General features: G+C 45.8%; 1 protein-coding gene across 1 annotated transcript in view; it reads right to left on the bottom strand.

Moving 5' to 3' along the window:
- LOC106604030 (serine/threonine-protein kinase DCLK1) overlaps window positions 1-17090 on the bottom strand; it is a 123871-nt gene that overhangs the window by 44597 nt on the left and 62184 nt on the right. The window contains 1 exon segment of the mRNA XM_045717442.2: window positions 2664-2777. Within this exon segment, the coding sequence (XP_045573398.2) occupies window positions 2664-2777 (114 nt within the window).

Raw genomic sequence — 17090 nt, 5'->3', positions numbered from 1 at the left:
CTGTCTGTCTGTCTGTCTGTCTGTCTGTCTGTCTGTCTGTCTGTCTGTCTGTCTGTCTGTCTGTCTGTCTGTCTGTCTGTCTGTCTACTACTCTACTACTCTACTACCCTACTACCCTACTACTCTACTACCCTACTACTCTACTACCCTACTACTCTACTACTCTACTACTCTACTACCTTACTACCCTACTACTCTACTACTCTACTACTCTACTACCCTACTACCCTACTACTCTACTACCCTACTACTCTACTACCCTACTACCCTACTACCCTACTACTCTAATACCCTACTACTCTACTACCCTACTACCCTACTACTCTACTACTCTACTACTCTACTACCTTACTACTCTACTACTCTACTACTCTACTACTCTACTACCCTACCCTACTCTCACTACTCTACTACTCTACTACCCTACTACTCTACTACCCTACTACTCTACTACCCTACTACTCTACTACCCTACGACTCTACTACTCTACTACTCTACTACTCTACTACTCTACTACCCTACTACCCTACTACTCTACTACTCTACTACTCTGCTACCCTGCTACCCTACTACTCTACTACTCTACTACTCTACTCTACTACCCTACTACCCTACTACTCTACTACCCTACTACCCTACTACTCTACTACTCTACTACTTTACTACTCTACTACCCTACTACTCTACTACCCTACTACCCTACTACTCTACTACTCTACTACCCTACTACTCTACTACCCTACTACCCTACTACTCTACTACTCTACTACCCTACTACTCTACTACCCTACTACCCTACTACCCTACTACTCTACTACCCTACTACCCTACTACTCTACTACCCTACTACTCTACTACTCTACTACTCTACTACCCTACTACGCTACTACCCTACTACTCTACTACCCTACTACCCTACTACCCTACTACTCTACTATCCTACTACTCTACTACCCTACTACTCTACCCTACTACCCTACTACTCTACTACCCTACTACTCTACTACCCTACTACCCTACTACTCTACTACCCTACTACTCTACTACCCTACTACTCTACTACTCTACTACTCTACTACCCTACTATTCTACTACCCTACTACTCTACTACCCTACTACTCTACTACTCTACTACCCTACTACTCTACTACCCTACTACTCTACTACCCTACTACTCTACTACTCTACTACCCTTCTACTCTACTACCCTACTACTCTACTACGCTACTACCCTACTACTCTACTACTCTACTACTCTACTACCCTACTGCCCTACTACTCTACTACTCTACTACCCTACCCTATCACTTTACTACCCTACTACCCTATTAATCTACTACCCTGTTAAGCTTCTCGTTCTTAACTTCAAACAGCTGAAACAACAATATTTTAGTTTATGGAAAATACATTTCACAGTGGTTTAGATGGTACCATGATTCTCTAAACTACATCATTTAGTCACATAAACTGAGACAATATGAGTTTTAGCAACCAGGAAATGGAAGAGTGATTTCTACATAGTTCATCTTTAATTCTCACTCATCCACACTAAGACACATCAACTAAGGTCTTTATCCACTGAACTAAGGCCCTTTACCCACTGAGGAGAACTAAGGCCCTTTACCCACTGAGGAGAACTAAGGTCTTTACCCACTGAGGAGAACTAAGGTCTTTATCCACTGAGGAGAACTAAGGTCTTTACCCACTGAGGAGAACTAAGGTCTTTACCCACTGAGGAGAACTAAGGCCCTTTACCCACTGAGGAGAACTAAGGTCCCTCTAGTGGTGTGGGGGCTGTGCTTTGGCAAAGTGGGTGGGGTTATATCCTGCCTGTTTGGCCCTGTCCGGGGGTATCGTCGGACGGGGCCACAGTGTCTTCTGATCCCTCCTGTCTCAGCCTCCAGTATTTATGCTGCAGTAGTTTATGTGTCGGGGGGCTAGGGTCAGTCTGTTACATCTGGAGTATTTCTCTTGTCTTATCCGGTGTCCTGTGTGAATTTAAATATGCTCTCTCTAATTCTCTCTTTCTTTCTTTCTTTCTTTCTCTCGGAGGACCTGAGCCCTAGGACCATGCCTCAGGACTACCTGGCATGATGACTCCTTGCTGTTCCCAGTCCACCTGGCCGTGCTGCTGCTCCAGTTTCAACTGTTCTGCCTGCGGCTATGGAACCCTGACCTGTTTACCGGATGTGCTTGTTGCACCCTCGACAACTACTATGATTATTATTACTTGACCATGCTGGTCATTTATGAACATTTTAACATCTTGACCATGTTCTGTTATAATATCCACCCTGCACAGCCAGAAGAGGACTGGCCACCCCTCATAGCCTGGTTCCTCTCTAGGTTTCTTCCTAGGTTTTTGGCCTTTCTAGGGAGTTTTTCCTAGGGAGTTTTTCCTAGCCACTGTGCTTCTTTCACATGCATTGCTTGCTGTTTGGGGTTTTAGGCTGGGTTTCTGTACAGCACTTTGAGATATCAGCTGATGTACGAAGGGCTTTATAAATACATTTGATTTGATTTGATGTAGTTCAATAACTTTCCAACTGGACAGTCCCTGTTTGAAGCATTTACTGACAACAACACATGTTAGAGTCACAAACAAAACAGAGGGTGTGTGTGTGTGTGTGTGTGTGTGTGTGTGTGTGTGTTCCAGTCTTACCGGAACCTGCGGGGGACTTGCTGCCTCTAGACAGGCCCATGGAGCGCGGAGAACCACGGCTGGTCACAGGGGCGGACATTTTACCAAAGACCACTGACTTCATCACACGACACTCTGGAACAGCAGGAGAAGAGACAAGATGATCGAGACAGTATTTAGTTACCCTTCAGTGCCTTGATCAAGGGGCACAATGGCAGCAGATAGCACCTGAGATTCTGCTACCCTCCTGCATTGTCATTTCCTGTAATGTGATTCACACACACCAGACCTGGGATTCAAACCAGCAACTCTCAGGTCTCCAGTCTACCCCTTTATCGTCTAAGGAGAGAGACTCTCCCTTCATGTCATCAGCCTACCCTGCACCCAAAACATGTATTTCATTAACCTTCATGTCATCAGCCTACCCTGCACCCAAAACATGTATTTAATTAACCTTCACGTCATCAGTCTACCCTGCACCCAAAACATGTATTTAATTAACCATTATGGTCTGACTAGCCAAGATTCTCTATGTCCGATTAACCAAGCTTCATTATATCTGATTAACCCTGCTTCATTATATCTAATTAACCCTGCTTCATTATATCTAATTAACCTAGCTTCATTATATCTAATTAACCAAGCTTCATTATATCTGATTAACCAAGCTACATTATATCTGATTAATCAAGCTTCATTATATCTGATTAACCCTGCTTCATTATATCTAATTAACCAAGCTTCATTATATCTGAATACCAAGCTTCATTATATCTAATTAATCAAGCTTCATTATCTCTAATTAACCCTGCTTCATTATATCTAATTAACCAAGCTTCATTATATCTAATTAACCAAGCTTCATTATATCTAATTAACCAAGCTTCATTATATCTAATTAACCTAGCTTCATTATATCTAATTAACCAAGCTTCATTATATCTAATTAACCAAGCTTCATTATATCTGATTAACCAAGCTACATTATATCTAATTAACCAAGCTTCATTATATCTAATTAACCCTGCTTCATTATATCTAATTAACCAAGCTGCATTATGTCTAAATACCTAGCTTCATTATATCTAATTAACCTATCTTCATTATATCTAATTAACATAGCTTCATTATGTCTAATTAACAAAGCTTCAGCTATGAGTCTCTTCACACTTACTACACTTTTTGTACAAATACCATTGGCTACACAAATGACTGAGGACAATAGCGGACGATACTGCCACTACTGTTGGCCATATCTTCAATTGAATAGTAAATCCCCCTTTGTCTCAGGGTTTTGCCTGCCATATGAGTTCTGTTATACTCACAGACACCATTCAAACAGTTTTAGAAACTTTAGAGTGTTTTCTATCCAAATCTACTAATTATATGCATATTCTCGTTTCTGGGCAAGAGTAGTAAACAGTTTAAATCGGGTACGTTTTTTATCCGGCCGTGCAAATACTGCCCCCTATCCCCAACAGGTTAAAGCTTTTTTCAGGATCGGTGGGTCCCCTGCGGGACAGTTGAGACAATGTAGGCTAATGCCTACCACTTTCCATCAATTTGTATAGCAGACCCTCATGCCAAATTGATTTGAAGGCTTTTTTTAAATCAACCAAGCATGAGAAGACTTGGCCTTTGATTTGATAAGTTTGTATGTGAATTAGAGTGTGCAGGGTGAATACGTGGTCTGTCGTACGATAATTTGGTAAAAAGCCCATTTGACATTTGCTCAGTACATTGTTTTCACTGAGGAAATGTACGAGTCTGCTGTTAATGATAATGCAGAGGATTTCCCCAAGGTTGCCGTTGACGCATATCCCACGGTAGTTATTGGGTCAAATTTGTCTCCACTTTTGTGGATTGGGGTGATCAGTCCTTGGCTCCAAATATTGGGGAAGATGCCAGAGCTAAGGACGATGTTAAAGTGTTTTATGTATATTTTATAATTTCATTGAGGATGCCATCAACACTACAGGCCTTTTCAGGTTGGAAGGTTTGTATTTTGTCCTGTAGTTCATTCAAGGTAATTGGGGAATCCAGTGGGTTCTGGTAGTCTTTAATAGTTGATTCTAAGATTAGTATTTGATCATGTATATGTTTTTGCTGTTTGTTCTTTGTTATAGAGTCAAAAAGATTGGAGAAGTGGTTTACCCATACGTACATCTCCATTTTGGATAGATAACTCTTCATGTTGTTTGTTTAGTGTTTTCCAATGTTCCCAGAAGTGGTCAGATTCTATGGATTCTTCATTTACATTGAGCTGATTTCTGACGTGCTGTTCCTTCTTTTTCCGTAGTGTATTTCTGTATTGTTTTAGTGATTCACCATAGTGAAGGCGTAGACTCAGGTTTTCTGGGTCTCTGTGTTTTTGGTTGGACAGGTTTCTCAATATCTTTCTTAGGTTTTTTGGATTTGATAGGGAAGCTGAGAGGTTAGATATACTGTTTAAGTTTTCTACTGCCAAGTTTAGACCTTCACTATTACAGTGGAGCGTTTTATCCAGGAAGTTGTTCTAGAAGGGATTGAATTTGTTGTTGCCTAATTGTTTTTTGGTAGGTTTCCACACTATTTTCCTTCCATCTATAGCATTTCTTAATATTGTGCTGTTCCTTTGGTTTTGATGCCTCATGATTTGAGTATTGCTCTGTTCAAGTGGACTGTGATTTTGCTGTGATCTGATAGGGGTGTCAGTGGGCTGACTGTGAACGCTCTGAGAGACTCTGGGTTGAGGTCAGTGATAAAGTAGTCTACCGTACTACTGCCAAGAGATGAGCTATAGGTGTACCTACCATAGAAGTCGCCTTGACTACCATTGACTATGTACAGACCCAGCATGTGACAGAGCTGCTGGAGTTGTGACCCGTTTTTATTGGTTGTTTCGTCATAGTTGTGTCTATGGGGGCATATGGGGGAGGAATGCTGTCACCTCCAGGTAGGTGTTTGTCCCCCTGTGTGCTGAGGGTGTCAGGTTCTTGTCCAGTTCTGGCATTTAGGTCACCACAGACTAGTACATGTCCCTGGGCCCGGAAATGTTTGATTTCCCCTTCCAGGATGGAGAAGCTGTCTTCATTAAAGTATGGGGATTCTAGTGGGGGGGATATAGGTAGGATGGAGAAGCTGTCTTCATTAAAGTATGGGGATTCTAGTGGGGGGGATATAGGTAGGATGGAGAAGCTGTCTTCATTAAAGTATGGGGATTCTAGTGGGGGGGATATAGGTAGAATGGAGAAGCTGTCTTCATTAAAGTATGGGGATTCTAGTGGGGGGATATAGGTAGAATGGAGAAGCTGTCTTCATTAAAGTATGGGGATTCTAGTGGGGGATATAGGTAGGATGGAGAAGCTGTCTTCATTAAAGTATGGGGATTCTAGTGGGGGGATATAGGTAGGATGGAGAAGCTGTCTTCATTAAAGTATGGGGATTCTAGTGGGGGGGATATAGGTAGGATGGAGAAGCTGTCTTCATTAAAGTATGGGGATTCTAGTGGGGGGATATAGGTAGAATGGAGAAGCTGTCTTCATTAAAGTATGGGGATTCTAGTGGGGGGGATATAGGTAGGATGGAGAAGCTGTCTTCATTAAAGTATGGGGATTCTAGTGGGGGGATATAGGTAGCACACAGGAGGACATTTTTCTCTGTTGAGATCATTTCCTTTCGAATTTCTAGCCAAATGTAAAATGTTTCCTGTTTTGATTAATTTAGTAAAGTGAGTTATGTCTGCTCTATACCAAATGATCATAACCCCTGAGTCCCTTCCCTGTTTCACACCTGGTAGATTGGTGGATGGGACTAGGTAGGACAGTTTGGGAGTTACAGAGCCTCTGAATTCAGACTAATATAAACTTTAAATTACTGTACAGAAGGGACACGGCATTTGAAAAGCACAGAGGGAGTTACACTCTATGCACTGAGTGACAATGACAATACAATGACAATACAATGACAATACAATGACAATAACACACACAGGGAGCCGAGAGAAGTGAAGCGGCAGTCAGGCTTTTGTCCTGACTCCTACACACTATGAGACGGATCAGGATGGGATGTCAGCTAGTGTCACATCAGCACATCTCCCCACTGAGAGAGACAGAGAGAGAGAGACAGAGAGACAGAGGGAGAGAGACAGAGAGAGAGAGAGACAGAGAGACATCAGAGAGAGACAGAGAGAGAGAGAGAGAGAGAGAGAGAGAGAGAGAGACAGAGAGACTTCAGAGAGAGAGACAGAGAGAGAGAGAGAGAGACAGAGAGAGACAGAGAGAGACAGAGAGAGAGAGAGACAGAGAGAGACAGAGAGAGAGAGACAGAGAGAGACAGAGAGAGACAGAGAGACAGAGAGAGAGAGAGACAGAGAGAGAGAGAGAGAGAGGCAGTGAGAGCGAGACAGAGAGAGAGAGACAGAGAGAGAGAGAGAGACCAGAGACCAGAGAGAGAAAGACTTCAACGAGAGAGAGACTTCAGAGAGGGAGAGAGAGAGGAGAGAGAGGAGAGGTCATGAGGAAATTAGCTCCTGCATTTTTCAGCTTGTTCTTAAAAAAATATAGATTTAGAGTTAGATAAACTCAGATTTTTTTTGTCAGGGACATATACAGGAGGCTACCTTCTACAACATAACCTTCACTCCAAATCAAAACTCAAAACCTTCAACCTGATTTTGGATGGAATTACGGAATCACCTGGAAGGTTTACAACTACCAAATATTATTATTCCAACTCTATACAGCAAATGCTCTGGAAAACAACCCAAACCTGAAAACACCATCCAACCTGGAACTGAATGAGTCATGTATAGTCTGAAGCTATATTTTATTTCCACAAGCCAAGAAGAATAATACATTACTTTATGAGGACTGAATGCTAAATTAAGGCTGCCGAGCTTGATACATCTTCAATTAGGTGTCAAAGCCCTTTAGCCCAACAATGGCAGGAGAGTGGAACAGTGAACTCCAACCAAACGGAGAGGCCTTAGAAGCTGCCTCCCGCTGTTCAGAGGGAATTAAATACAGAACCCCTGGGTATGGAAAGAATGTTAACCAGACCATCCCATGGTACAGTGCTATATTAACCAGACCATCCCCTGGTACAGTGCTATATTAACCAGACCATCCCCTGGTACAGTGCTATATTAACCAGACCATCCCCTGGTACAGTGCTATATTAACCAGACCATCCCCTGGTACAGTGCTATATTAACCAGACCATCCCCTGGCACAGTGCTATATTAACCAGACCATCCCCTGGTACAGTATTATATTAACCAGACCATCCCCTGGCACAGTGCTATATTAACCAGACCATCCCCTGGTACAGTGCTATATTAACCAGACCATCCCCTGGTACAGTGCTATATTAACCAGACCATCCCCTGGCACAGGGCTATATTAACCAGACCATCCCCTGGTACAGTGCTATATTAACCAGACCATCCCCTGGCACAGTGCTATATTAACCAGACCATCCCCTGGTACAGTGCTATATTAACCAGACCATCCCCTGGCATGGCACAGTGCTATATTAACCAGACCATCCCCTGGTACAGTGCTATATTAACCAGACCATCCCCTGGTACAGTGCTATATTAACCAGACCATCCCCTGGTACAGTGCTATATTAACCAGACCATCCCCTGGCATGGCACAGTGCTATATTAACCAGACCATCCCCTGGCATGGCACAGTGCTATATTAACCAGACCACCCCCTGGCACAGTACTATATTAACCAGACCATCCCCTGGCATGGCACAGTGCTATATTAACCAGACCATCCCCTGGCATGGCACAGTGCTATATTAACCAGACCATCCCCTGGCATGACACAGTGCTATATTAACCAGACCATCCCCTGGCACAGTGCTATATTAACCAGACCATCCCCTGGCATGACACAGTGCTATATTAACCAGACCATCCCCTGGCACAGTGCTATATTAACCAGACCATCCCCTGGTACAGTGCTATATTAACCAGACCATCCCCTGGTACAGTACTATATTAACCAGACCATCCCCTGGTACAGTGCTATATTAACCAGACCATCCCCTGGTACAGTGCTATATTAACCAGACCATCCCCTGGCACAGTGCTATATTAACCAGACCATCCCCTGGCACAGTGCTATATTAACCAGACCATCCCCTGGTACAGTGCTATATTAACCAGACCATCCCCTGGTACAGTGCTATATTAACCAGACCATCCCCTGGTACAGTGCTATATTAACCAGACCATCCCCTGGCACAGTGCTATATTAACCAGACCATCCCCTGGCACAGTGCTATATTAACCAGACCATCCCCTGGTACAGTGCTATATTAACCAGACCATCCCCTGGCACAGTGCTATATTAACCAGACCATCCCCTGGCATGACACAGTGCTATATTAACCAGACCATCCCCTGGCACAGTGCTATATTAACCAGACCATCCCCTGGTACAGTGCTATATTAACCAGACCATCCCCTGGCATGACACAGTGCTATATTAACCAGACCATCCCCTGGCACAGTGCTATATTAACCAGACCATCCCCTGGCATGGCACAGTGCTATATTAACCAGACCATCCCCTGGTACAGTGCTATATTAACCAGACCATCCCCTGGTACAGTGTTATATTAACCAGACCATCCCCTGGCATGGCACAGTGCTATATTAACCAGACCATCCCCTAGCATGACACAGTGCTATATTAACCAGACCATCCCCTGGTACAGTGCTATATTAACCAGACCATCCCCTGGCATGGCACAGTGCTATATTAACCAGACCATCCCCTGGCACAGTGCTATATTAACCAGACCATCCCCTGGCATGACACAGTGCTATATTAACCAGACCATCCCCTGGCACAGTGCTATATTAACCAGACCATCCCCTGGCACAGTGCTATATTAACCAGACCATCCCCTGGCATGGCACAGTGCTATATTAACCAGACCATCCCCTGGCATGGCACAGTGCTATATTAACCAGACCATCCCCTGGCACAGTGCTATATTAACCAGACCATCCCCTGGCATGGCACAGTGCTATATTAACCAGACCATCCCCTGGCATGGCACAGTGCTATATTAACCAGACCATCCCCTGGCATGGCACAGTGCTATATTAACCAGACCATCCCCTGGCACAGTGCTATATTAACCAGACCATCCCCTGGCACAGTGCTATATTAACCAGACCATCCCCTGGCATGGCACAGTGCTATATTAACCAGACCATCCCCTGGCACAGGGCTATATTAACCAGACCATCCCCTGGTACAGTGCTATATTAACCAGACCATCCCCTGGCACAGTGCTATATTAACCAGACCATCCCCTGGTACAGTGCTATATTAACCAGACCATCCCCTGGCATGGCACAGTGCTATATTAACCAGACCATCCCCTGGTACAGTGCTATATTAACCAGACCATCCCCTGGTACAGTGCTATATTAACCAGACCATCCCCTGGTACAGTGCTATATTAACCAGACCATCCCCTGGCATGGCACAGTGCTATATTAACCAGACCATCCCCTGGCATGGCACAGTGCTATATTAACCAGACCACCCCCTGGCACAGTACTATATTAACCAGACCATCCCCTGGCATGGCACAGTGCTATATTAACCAGACCATCCCCTGGCATGGCACAGTGCTATATTAACCAGACCATCCCCTGGCATGACACAGTGCTATATTAACCAGACCATCCCCTGGCACAGTGCTATATTAACCAGACCATCCCCTGGCATGACACAGTGCTATATTAACCAGACCATCCCCTGGCACAGTGCTATATTAACCATACCATCCCCTGGTACAGTGCTATATTAACCAGACCATCCCCTGGTACAGTACTATATTAACCAGACCATCCCCTGGTACAGTGCTATATTAACCAGACCATCCCCTGGTACAGTGCTATATTAACCAGACCATCCCCTGGCACAGTGCTATATTAACCAGACCATCCCCTGGCACAGTGCTATATTAACCAGACCATCCCCTGGTACAGTGCTATATTAACCAGACCATCCCCTGGTACAGTGCTATATTAACCAGACCATCCCCTGGTACAGTGCTATATTAACCAGACCATCCCCTGGCACAGTGCTATATTAACCAGACCATCCCCTGGCACAGTGCTATATTAACCAGACCATCCCCTGGTACAGTGCTATATTAACCAGACCATCCCCTGGCACAGTGCTATATTAACCAGACCATCCCCTGGCATGACACAGTGCTATATTAACCAGACCATCCCCTGGCACAGTGCTATATTAACCAGACCATCCCCTGGTACAGTGCTATATTAACCAGACCATCCCCTGGCATGACACAGTGCTATATTAACCAGACCATCCCCTGGCACAGTGCTATATTAACCAGACCATCCCCTGGCATGGCACAGTGCTATATTAACCAGACCATCCCCTGGTACAGTGCTATATTAACCAGACCATCCCCTGGTACAGTGTTATATTAACCAGACCATCCCCTGGCATGGCACAGTGCTATATTAACCAGACCATCCCCTAGCATGACACAGTGCTATATTAACCAGACCATCCCCTGGTACAGTGCTATATTAACCAGACCATCCCCTGGCATGGCACAGTGCTATATTAACCAGACCATCCCCTGGCACAGTGCTATATTAACCAGACCATCCCCTGGCATGACACAGTGCTATATTAACCAGACCATCCCCTGGCACAGTGCTATATTAACCAGACCATCCCCTGGCACAGTGCTATATTAACCAGACCATCCCCTGGCATGGCACAGTGCTATATTAACCAGACCATCCCCTGGCATGGCACAGTGCTATATTAACCAGACCATCCCCTGGCACAGTGCTATATTAACCAGACCATCCCCTGGCATGGCACAGTGCTATATTAACCAGACCATCCCCTGGCATGGCACAGTGCTATATTAACCAGACCATCCCCTGGCATGGCACAGTGCTATATTAACCAGACCATCCCCTGGCACAGTGCTATATTAACCAGACCATCCCCTGGCACAGTGCTATATTAACCAGACCATCCCCTGGCATGGCACAGTGCTATATTAACCAGACCATCCCCTGGTACAGTGCTATATTAACCAGACCATCCCCTGGTACAGTGCTATATTAACCAGACCATCCCCTGGCACAGTGCTATATTAACCAGACCATCCCCTGGCACAGTGCTATATTAACCAGACCATCCCCTGGTACAGTGCTATATTAACCAGACCATCCCCTGGCATGGCACAGTGCTATATTAACCAGACCATCCCCTGGCACAGTGCTATATTAACCAGACCATCCCATGGCACAGTGCTATATTAACCAGACCATCCCCTGGTACAGTGCTATATTAACCAGACCATCCCCTGGTACAGTGCTATATTAACCAGACCATCCCCTGGCACAGTGCTATATTAACCAGACCATCCCCTGGTACAGTGCTATATTAACCAGACCATCCCCTGGTACAGTGCTATATTAACCAGACCATCCCCTGGTACAGTGCTATATTAACCAGACCATCCCCTGGCATGGCACAGTGCTATATTAACCAGACCATCCCCTGGCATGGCACAGTGCTATATTAACCAGACCATCCCCTGGCACAGTACTATATTAACCAGACCATCCCCTGGCATGGCACAGTGCTATATTAACCAGACCATCCCCTGGCATGGCACAGTGCTATATTAACCAGACCATCCCCTGGTACAGTGCTATATTAACCAGACCATCCCCTGGTACAGTGCTATATTAACCAGACCATCCCCTGGCATGACACAGTGCTATATTAACCAGACCATCCCCTGGCACAGTGCTATATTAACCAGACCATCCCCTGGCATGACACAGTGCTATATTAACCAGACCATCCCCTGGTACAGTGCTATATTAACCAGACCATCCCCTGGTACAGTGCTATATTAACCAGACCATCCCCTGGTACAGTACTATATTAACCAGACCATCCCCTGGTACAGTGCTATATTAACCAGACCATCCCCTGGCACAGTGCTATATTAACCAGACCATCCCCTGGCATGGCACAGTGCTATATTAACCAGACCATCCCCTGGCACAGTGCTATATTAACCAGACCATCCCCTGGTACAGTGCTATATTAACCAGACCATCCCCTGGTACAGTGCTATATTAACCAGACCATCCCCTGGCACAGTGCTATATTAACCAGACCATCCCCTGGTACAGTGTTATATTAACCAGACCATCCCTTGGCACAGTGCTATATTAACCAGACCATCCCCTGGTACAGTGCTATATTAACCAGACGATCCCCTGGTACAGTGCTATATTAACCAGACCATCCCCTGGCACAGTGCTATATTAACCAGACCATCCCCTGGTACAGTGTTATATTAACCAGACCATCCCCTGGTACAGTATTATATTAACCAGACCATCCCCTGGTAAAGTGCTATATTAACCAGACCATCCCCTGGCATGACACAGTGCTATATTAACCAGACCATCCCCTGGCACAGTGCTATATTAACCAGACCATCCCCTGGCATGGCACAGTGCTATATTAACCAGACCATCCCCTGGCACAGTGCTATATTAACCAGACCATCCCCTGGTACAGTGCTATATTAACCAGACCATCCCCTGGCACAGTGCTATATTAACCAGACCATCCCCTGGCATGACACAGTGCTATATTAACCAGACCATCCCCTGGCACAGTGCTATATTAACCAGACCATCCCCTGGTACAGTGCTATATTAACCAGACCATCCCCTGGCACAGTGCTATATTAACCAGACCATCCCCTGGCACAGTGCTATATTAACCAGACCATCCCCTGGCATGGCACAGTGCTATATTAACCAGACCATCCCCTGGCATGGCACAGTGCTATATTAACCAGACCATCCCCTGGTACAGTGCTATATTAACCAGACCATCCCCTGGCATGGCACAGTGCTATATTAACCAGACCATCCCCTGGCATGACACAGTGCTATATTAACCAGACCATCCCCTGGCATGACACAGTGCTATATTAACCAGACCATCCCCTGGCACAGTGCTATATTAACCAGACCATCCCCTGGTACAGTGCTATATTAACCAGACCATCCCCTGGTACAGTGTTATATTAACCAGACCATCCCCTGGCATGGCACAGTGCTATATTAACCAGACCATCCCCTAGCATGACACAGTGCTATATTAACCAGACCATCCCCTGGTACAGTGCTATATTAACCAGACCATCCCCTGGCATGGCACAGTGCTATATTAACCAGACCATCCCCTGGTACAGTGCTATATTAACCAGACCATCCCCTGGTACAGTGCTATATTAACCAGACCATCCCCTGGTACAGTGCTATATTAACCAGACCATCCCCTAGCATGGCACAGTGCTATATTAACCAGACCATCCCCTGGTACAGTGCTATATTAACCAGACCATCCCCTGGTACAGTGCTATATTAACCAGACCATCCCCTGGCACAGTGCTATATTAACCAGACCATCCCCTGGCACAGTGCTATATTAACCAGACCATCCCCTGGCACAGTGCTATATTAACCAGACCATCCCCTGGCATGACACAGTGCTATATTAACCAGACCATCCCCTGGCACAGTGCTATATTAACCAGACCATCCCCTGGTACAGTGCTATATTAACCAGACCATCCCCTGGTACAGTGCTATATTAACCAGACCATCCCCTGGCACAGTGCTATATTAACCAGACCATCCCCTGGTACAGTGCTATATTAACCAGACCATCCCCTGGTACAGTGCTATATTAACCAGACCATCCCCTGGCATGGCACAGTGCAATATTAACCAGACCATCCCCTGGCACAGTGCTATATTAACCAGACCATCCCCTGGCATGGCACAGTGCTATATTAACCAGACCATCCCCTGGTACAGTGCTATATTAACCAGACCATCCCCTGGTACAGTGCTATATTAACCAGACCATCCCCTGGCACAGTGCTATATTAACCAGACCATCCCCTGGCACAGTGCTATATTAACCAGACCATCCCCTGGCATGGCACAGTGCTATATTAACCAGACCATCCCCTGGTACAGTGCTATATTAACCAGACCATCCCCTGGCACAGTGCTATATTAACCAGACCATCCCCTGGCATGGCACAGTGCTATATTAACCAGACCATCCCCTGGCACAGTGCTATATTAACCAGATCATCCCCTGGCACAGTGCTATATTAACCAGACCATCCCCTGGTACAGTGCTATATTAACCAGACCATCCCCTGGCATGACACAGTGCTATATTAACCAGACCATCCCCTGGTACAGTGCTATATTAACCAGACCATCCCCTGGCACAGTGCTATATTAACCAGACCATCCCCTGGCATGGCACAGTGCTATATTAACCAGACCATCACCTGGCACAGTGCTATATTAACCAGACCATCCCCTGGCACAGTGCTATATTAACCAGACCATCCCCTGGTACAGTGCTATATTAACCAGACCATCACCTGGCACAGTGCTATATTAACCAGACCATCCCCTGGCACAGTGCTATATTAACCAGACCATCACCTGGCACAGTGCTATATTAACCAGACCATCCCCTGGCACAGTGCTATATTAACCAGACCATCCCCTGGCATGGCACAGTGCTATATTAACCAGACCATCCCCTGGCACAGTGCTATATTAACCAGACCATCCCCTGGTACAGTGCTATATTAACCAGACCATCCCCTGGTACAGTGCTATATTAACCAGACCATCCCCTGGTACAGTGCTATATTAACCAGACCATCCCCTGGCATGGCACAGTGCTATATTAACCAGACCATCCCCTGGTACAGTGCTATATTAACCAGACCATCCCCTGGCACAGTGCTATATTAACCAGACCATCCCCTGGTACAGTGCTATATTAACCAGACCATCCCCTGGCATGGCACAGTGCTATATTAACCAGACCATCCCCTGGCACAGTGCTATATTAACCAGACCATCCCCTGGTACAGTGCTATATTAACCAGACCATCCCCTGGCACAGTGCTATATTAACCAGACCATCCCCTGGCATTGCACAGTGCTATATTAACCAGACCATCCCCTGGTACAGTGCTATATTAACCAGACCATCCCCTGGCACAGTGCTATATTAACCAGACCATCCCCTGGTACAGTGCTATATTAACCAGACCATCCCCTGGCACAGTGCTATATTAACCAGACCATCCCCTGGTACAGTGCTATATTAACCAGACCATCCCCTGGTACAGTGCTATATTAACCAGACCATCCCCTGGCATGGCACAGTGCTATATTAACCAGACCATCCCCTGGCACAGTGCTATATTAACCAGACCATCCCCTTGCACAGTGCCATATTAACCAGACCATCCCCTGGCACAGTGCTATATTAACCAGACCATCCACTGGCATGGCACAGTGCTATATTAACCAGACCATCCCCTGGTACAGTGCTATATTAACCAGACGATCCCCTGGCATGGCACAGTGCTATATTAACCAGACCATCCCCTGGCACAGTGCTATATTAACCAGACCATCCCCTGGCACAGTGCTATATTAACCAGACCATCCCCTGGCACAGTGCTATATTAACCAGACCATCCCCTGGCACAGTGCTATATTAACCAGACCATCCCCTGGCACAGTGCTATATTAACCAGACCATCCCCTGGCATGACACAGTGCTATATTAACCAGACCTTCCCCTGGCACAGTGCTATATTAACCAGACCATCCCCTGGCATGGCACAGTGCTATATTAACCAGACCATCCCCTGGCACAGTGCTATATTAACCAGACCATCCCCTGGCATGACACAGTGCTATATTAACCAGACCATCCCCTGGCACAGTGCTATATTAACCAGACCATCCCCTGGCATGACACAGTGCTATATTAACCAGACCATCCCCTGGCATGACACAGTGCTATATTAACCAGACCATCCCCTGGTACAGTGCTATATTAACCAGACCATCCCCTGGCACAGTGCTATATTAACCAGACCATTCCCTGGTACAGTGCTATATTAACCAGACCATCCCCTGGCACAGTGCTATATTAACCAGACCATCCCCTGGCACAGTGCTATATTAACCAGACCATCCCATGGCACAGTGCTATATTAACCAGACCATCCCCTGGCACAGTGCTATATTAACCAGACCATCCCCTGGCACAGTGCTATATTAACCAGACCATCCCCTGGCACAGTGCTATATTAACCAGACCATCCCCTGGCATGGCACAGTGCTATATTAACCAGACCATCCCCTGGTACAGTGCTATATTAACCAGACCATCCCCTGGTACAGTGCTATATTAACCAGACCATCCCCTGGCATGGCACAGTGCTATATTAACCAGACCATCCCCTGGTACAGTGCTATATTAACCAGACCATCCCCTGGCA

This window comes from Salmo salar, chromosome 04 (genome assembly GCF_965601325.2).
Source record: "Salmo salar chromosome 04, fSalSal1, whole genome shotgun sequence".
NCBI lineage: Eukaryota > Metazoa > Chordata > Actinopteri > Salmoniformes > Salmonidae > Salmo > Salmo salar.
Note: the sequence above shows the minus strand (reverse complement) of the source record. Positions and strands in the feature narration are given on the sequence as shown.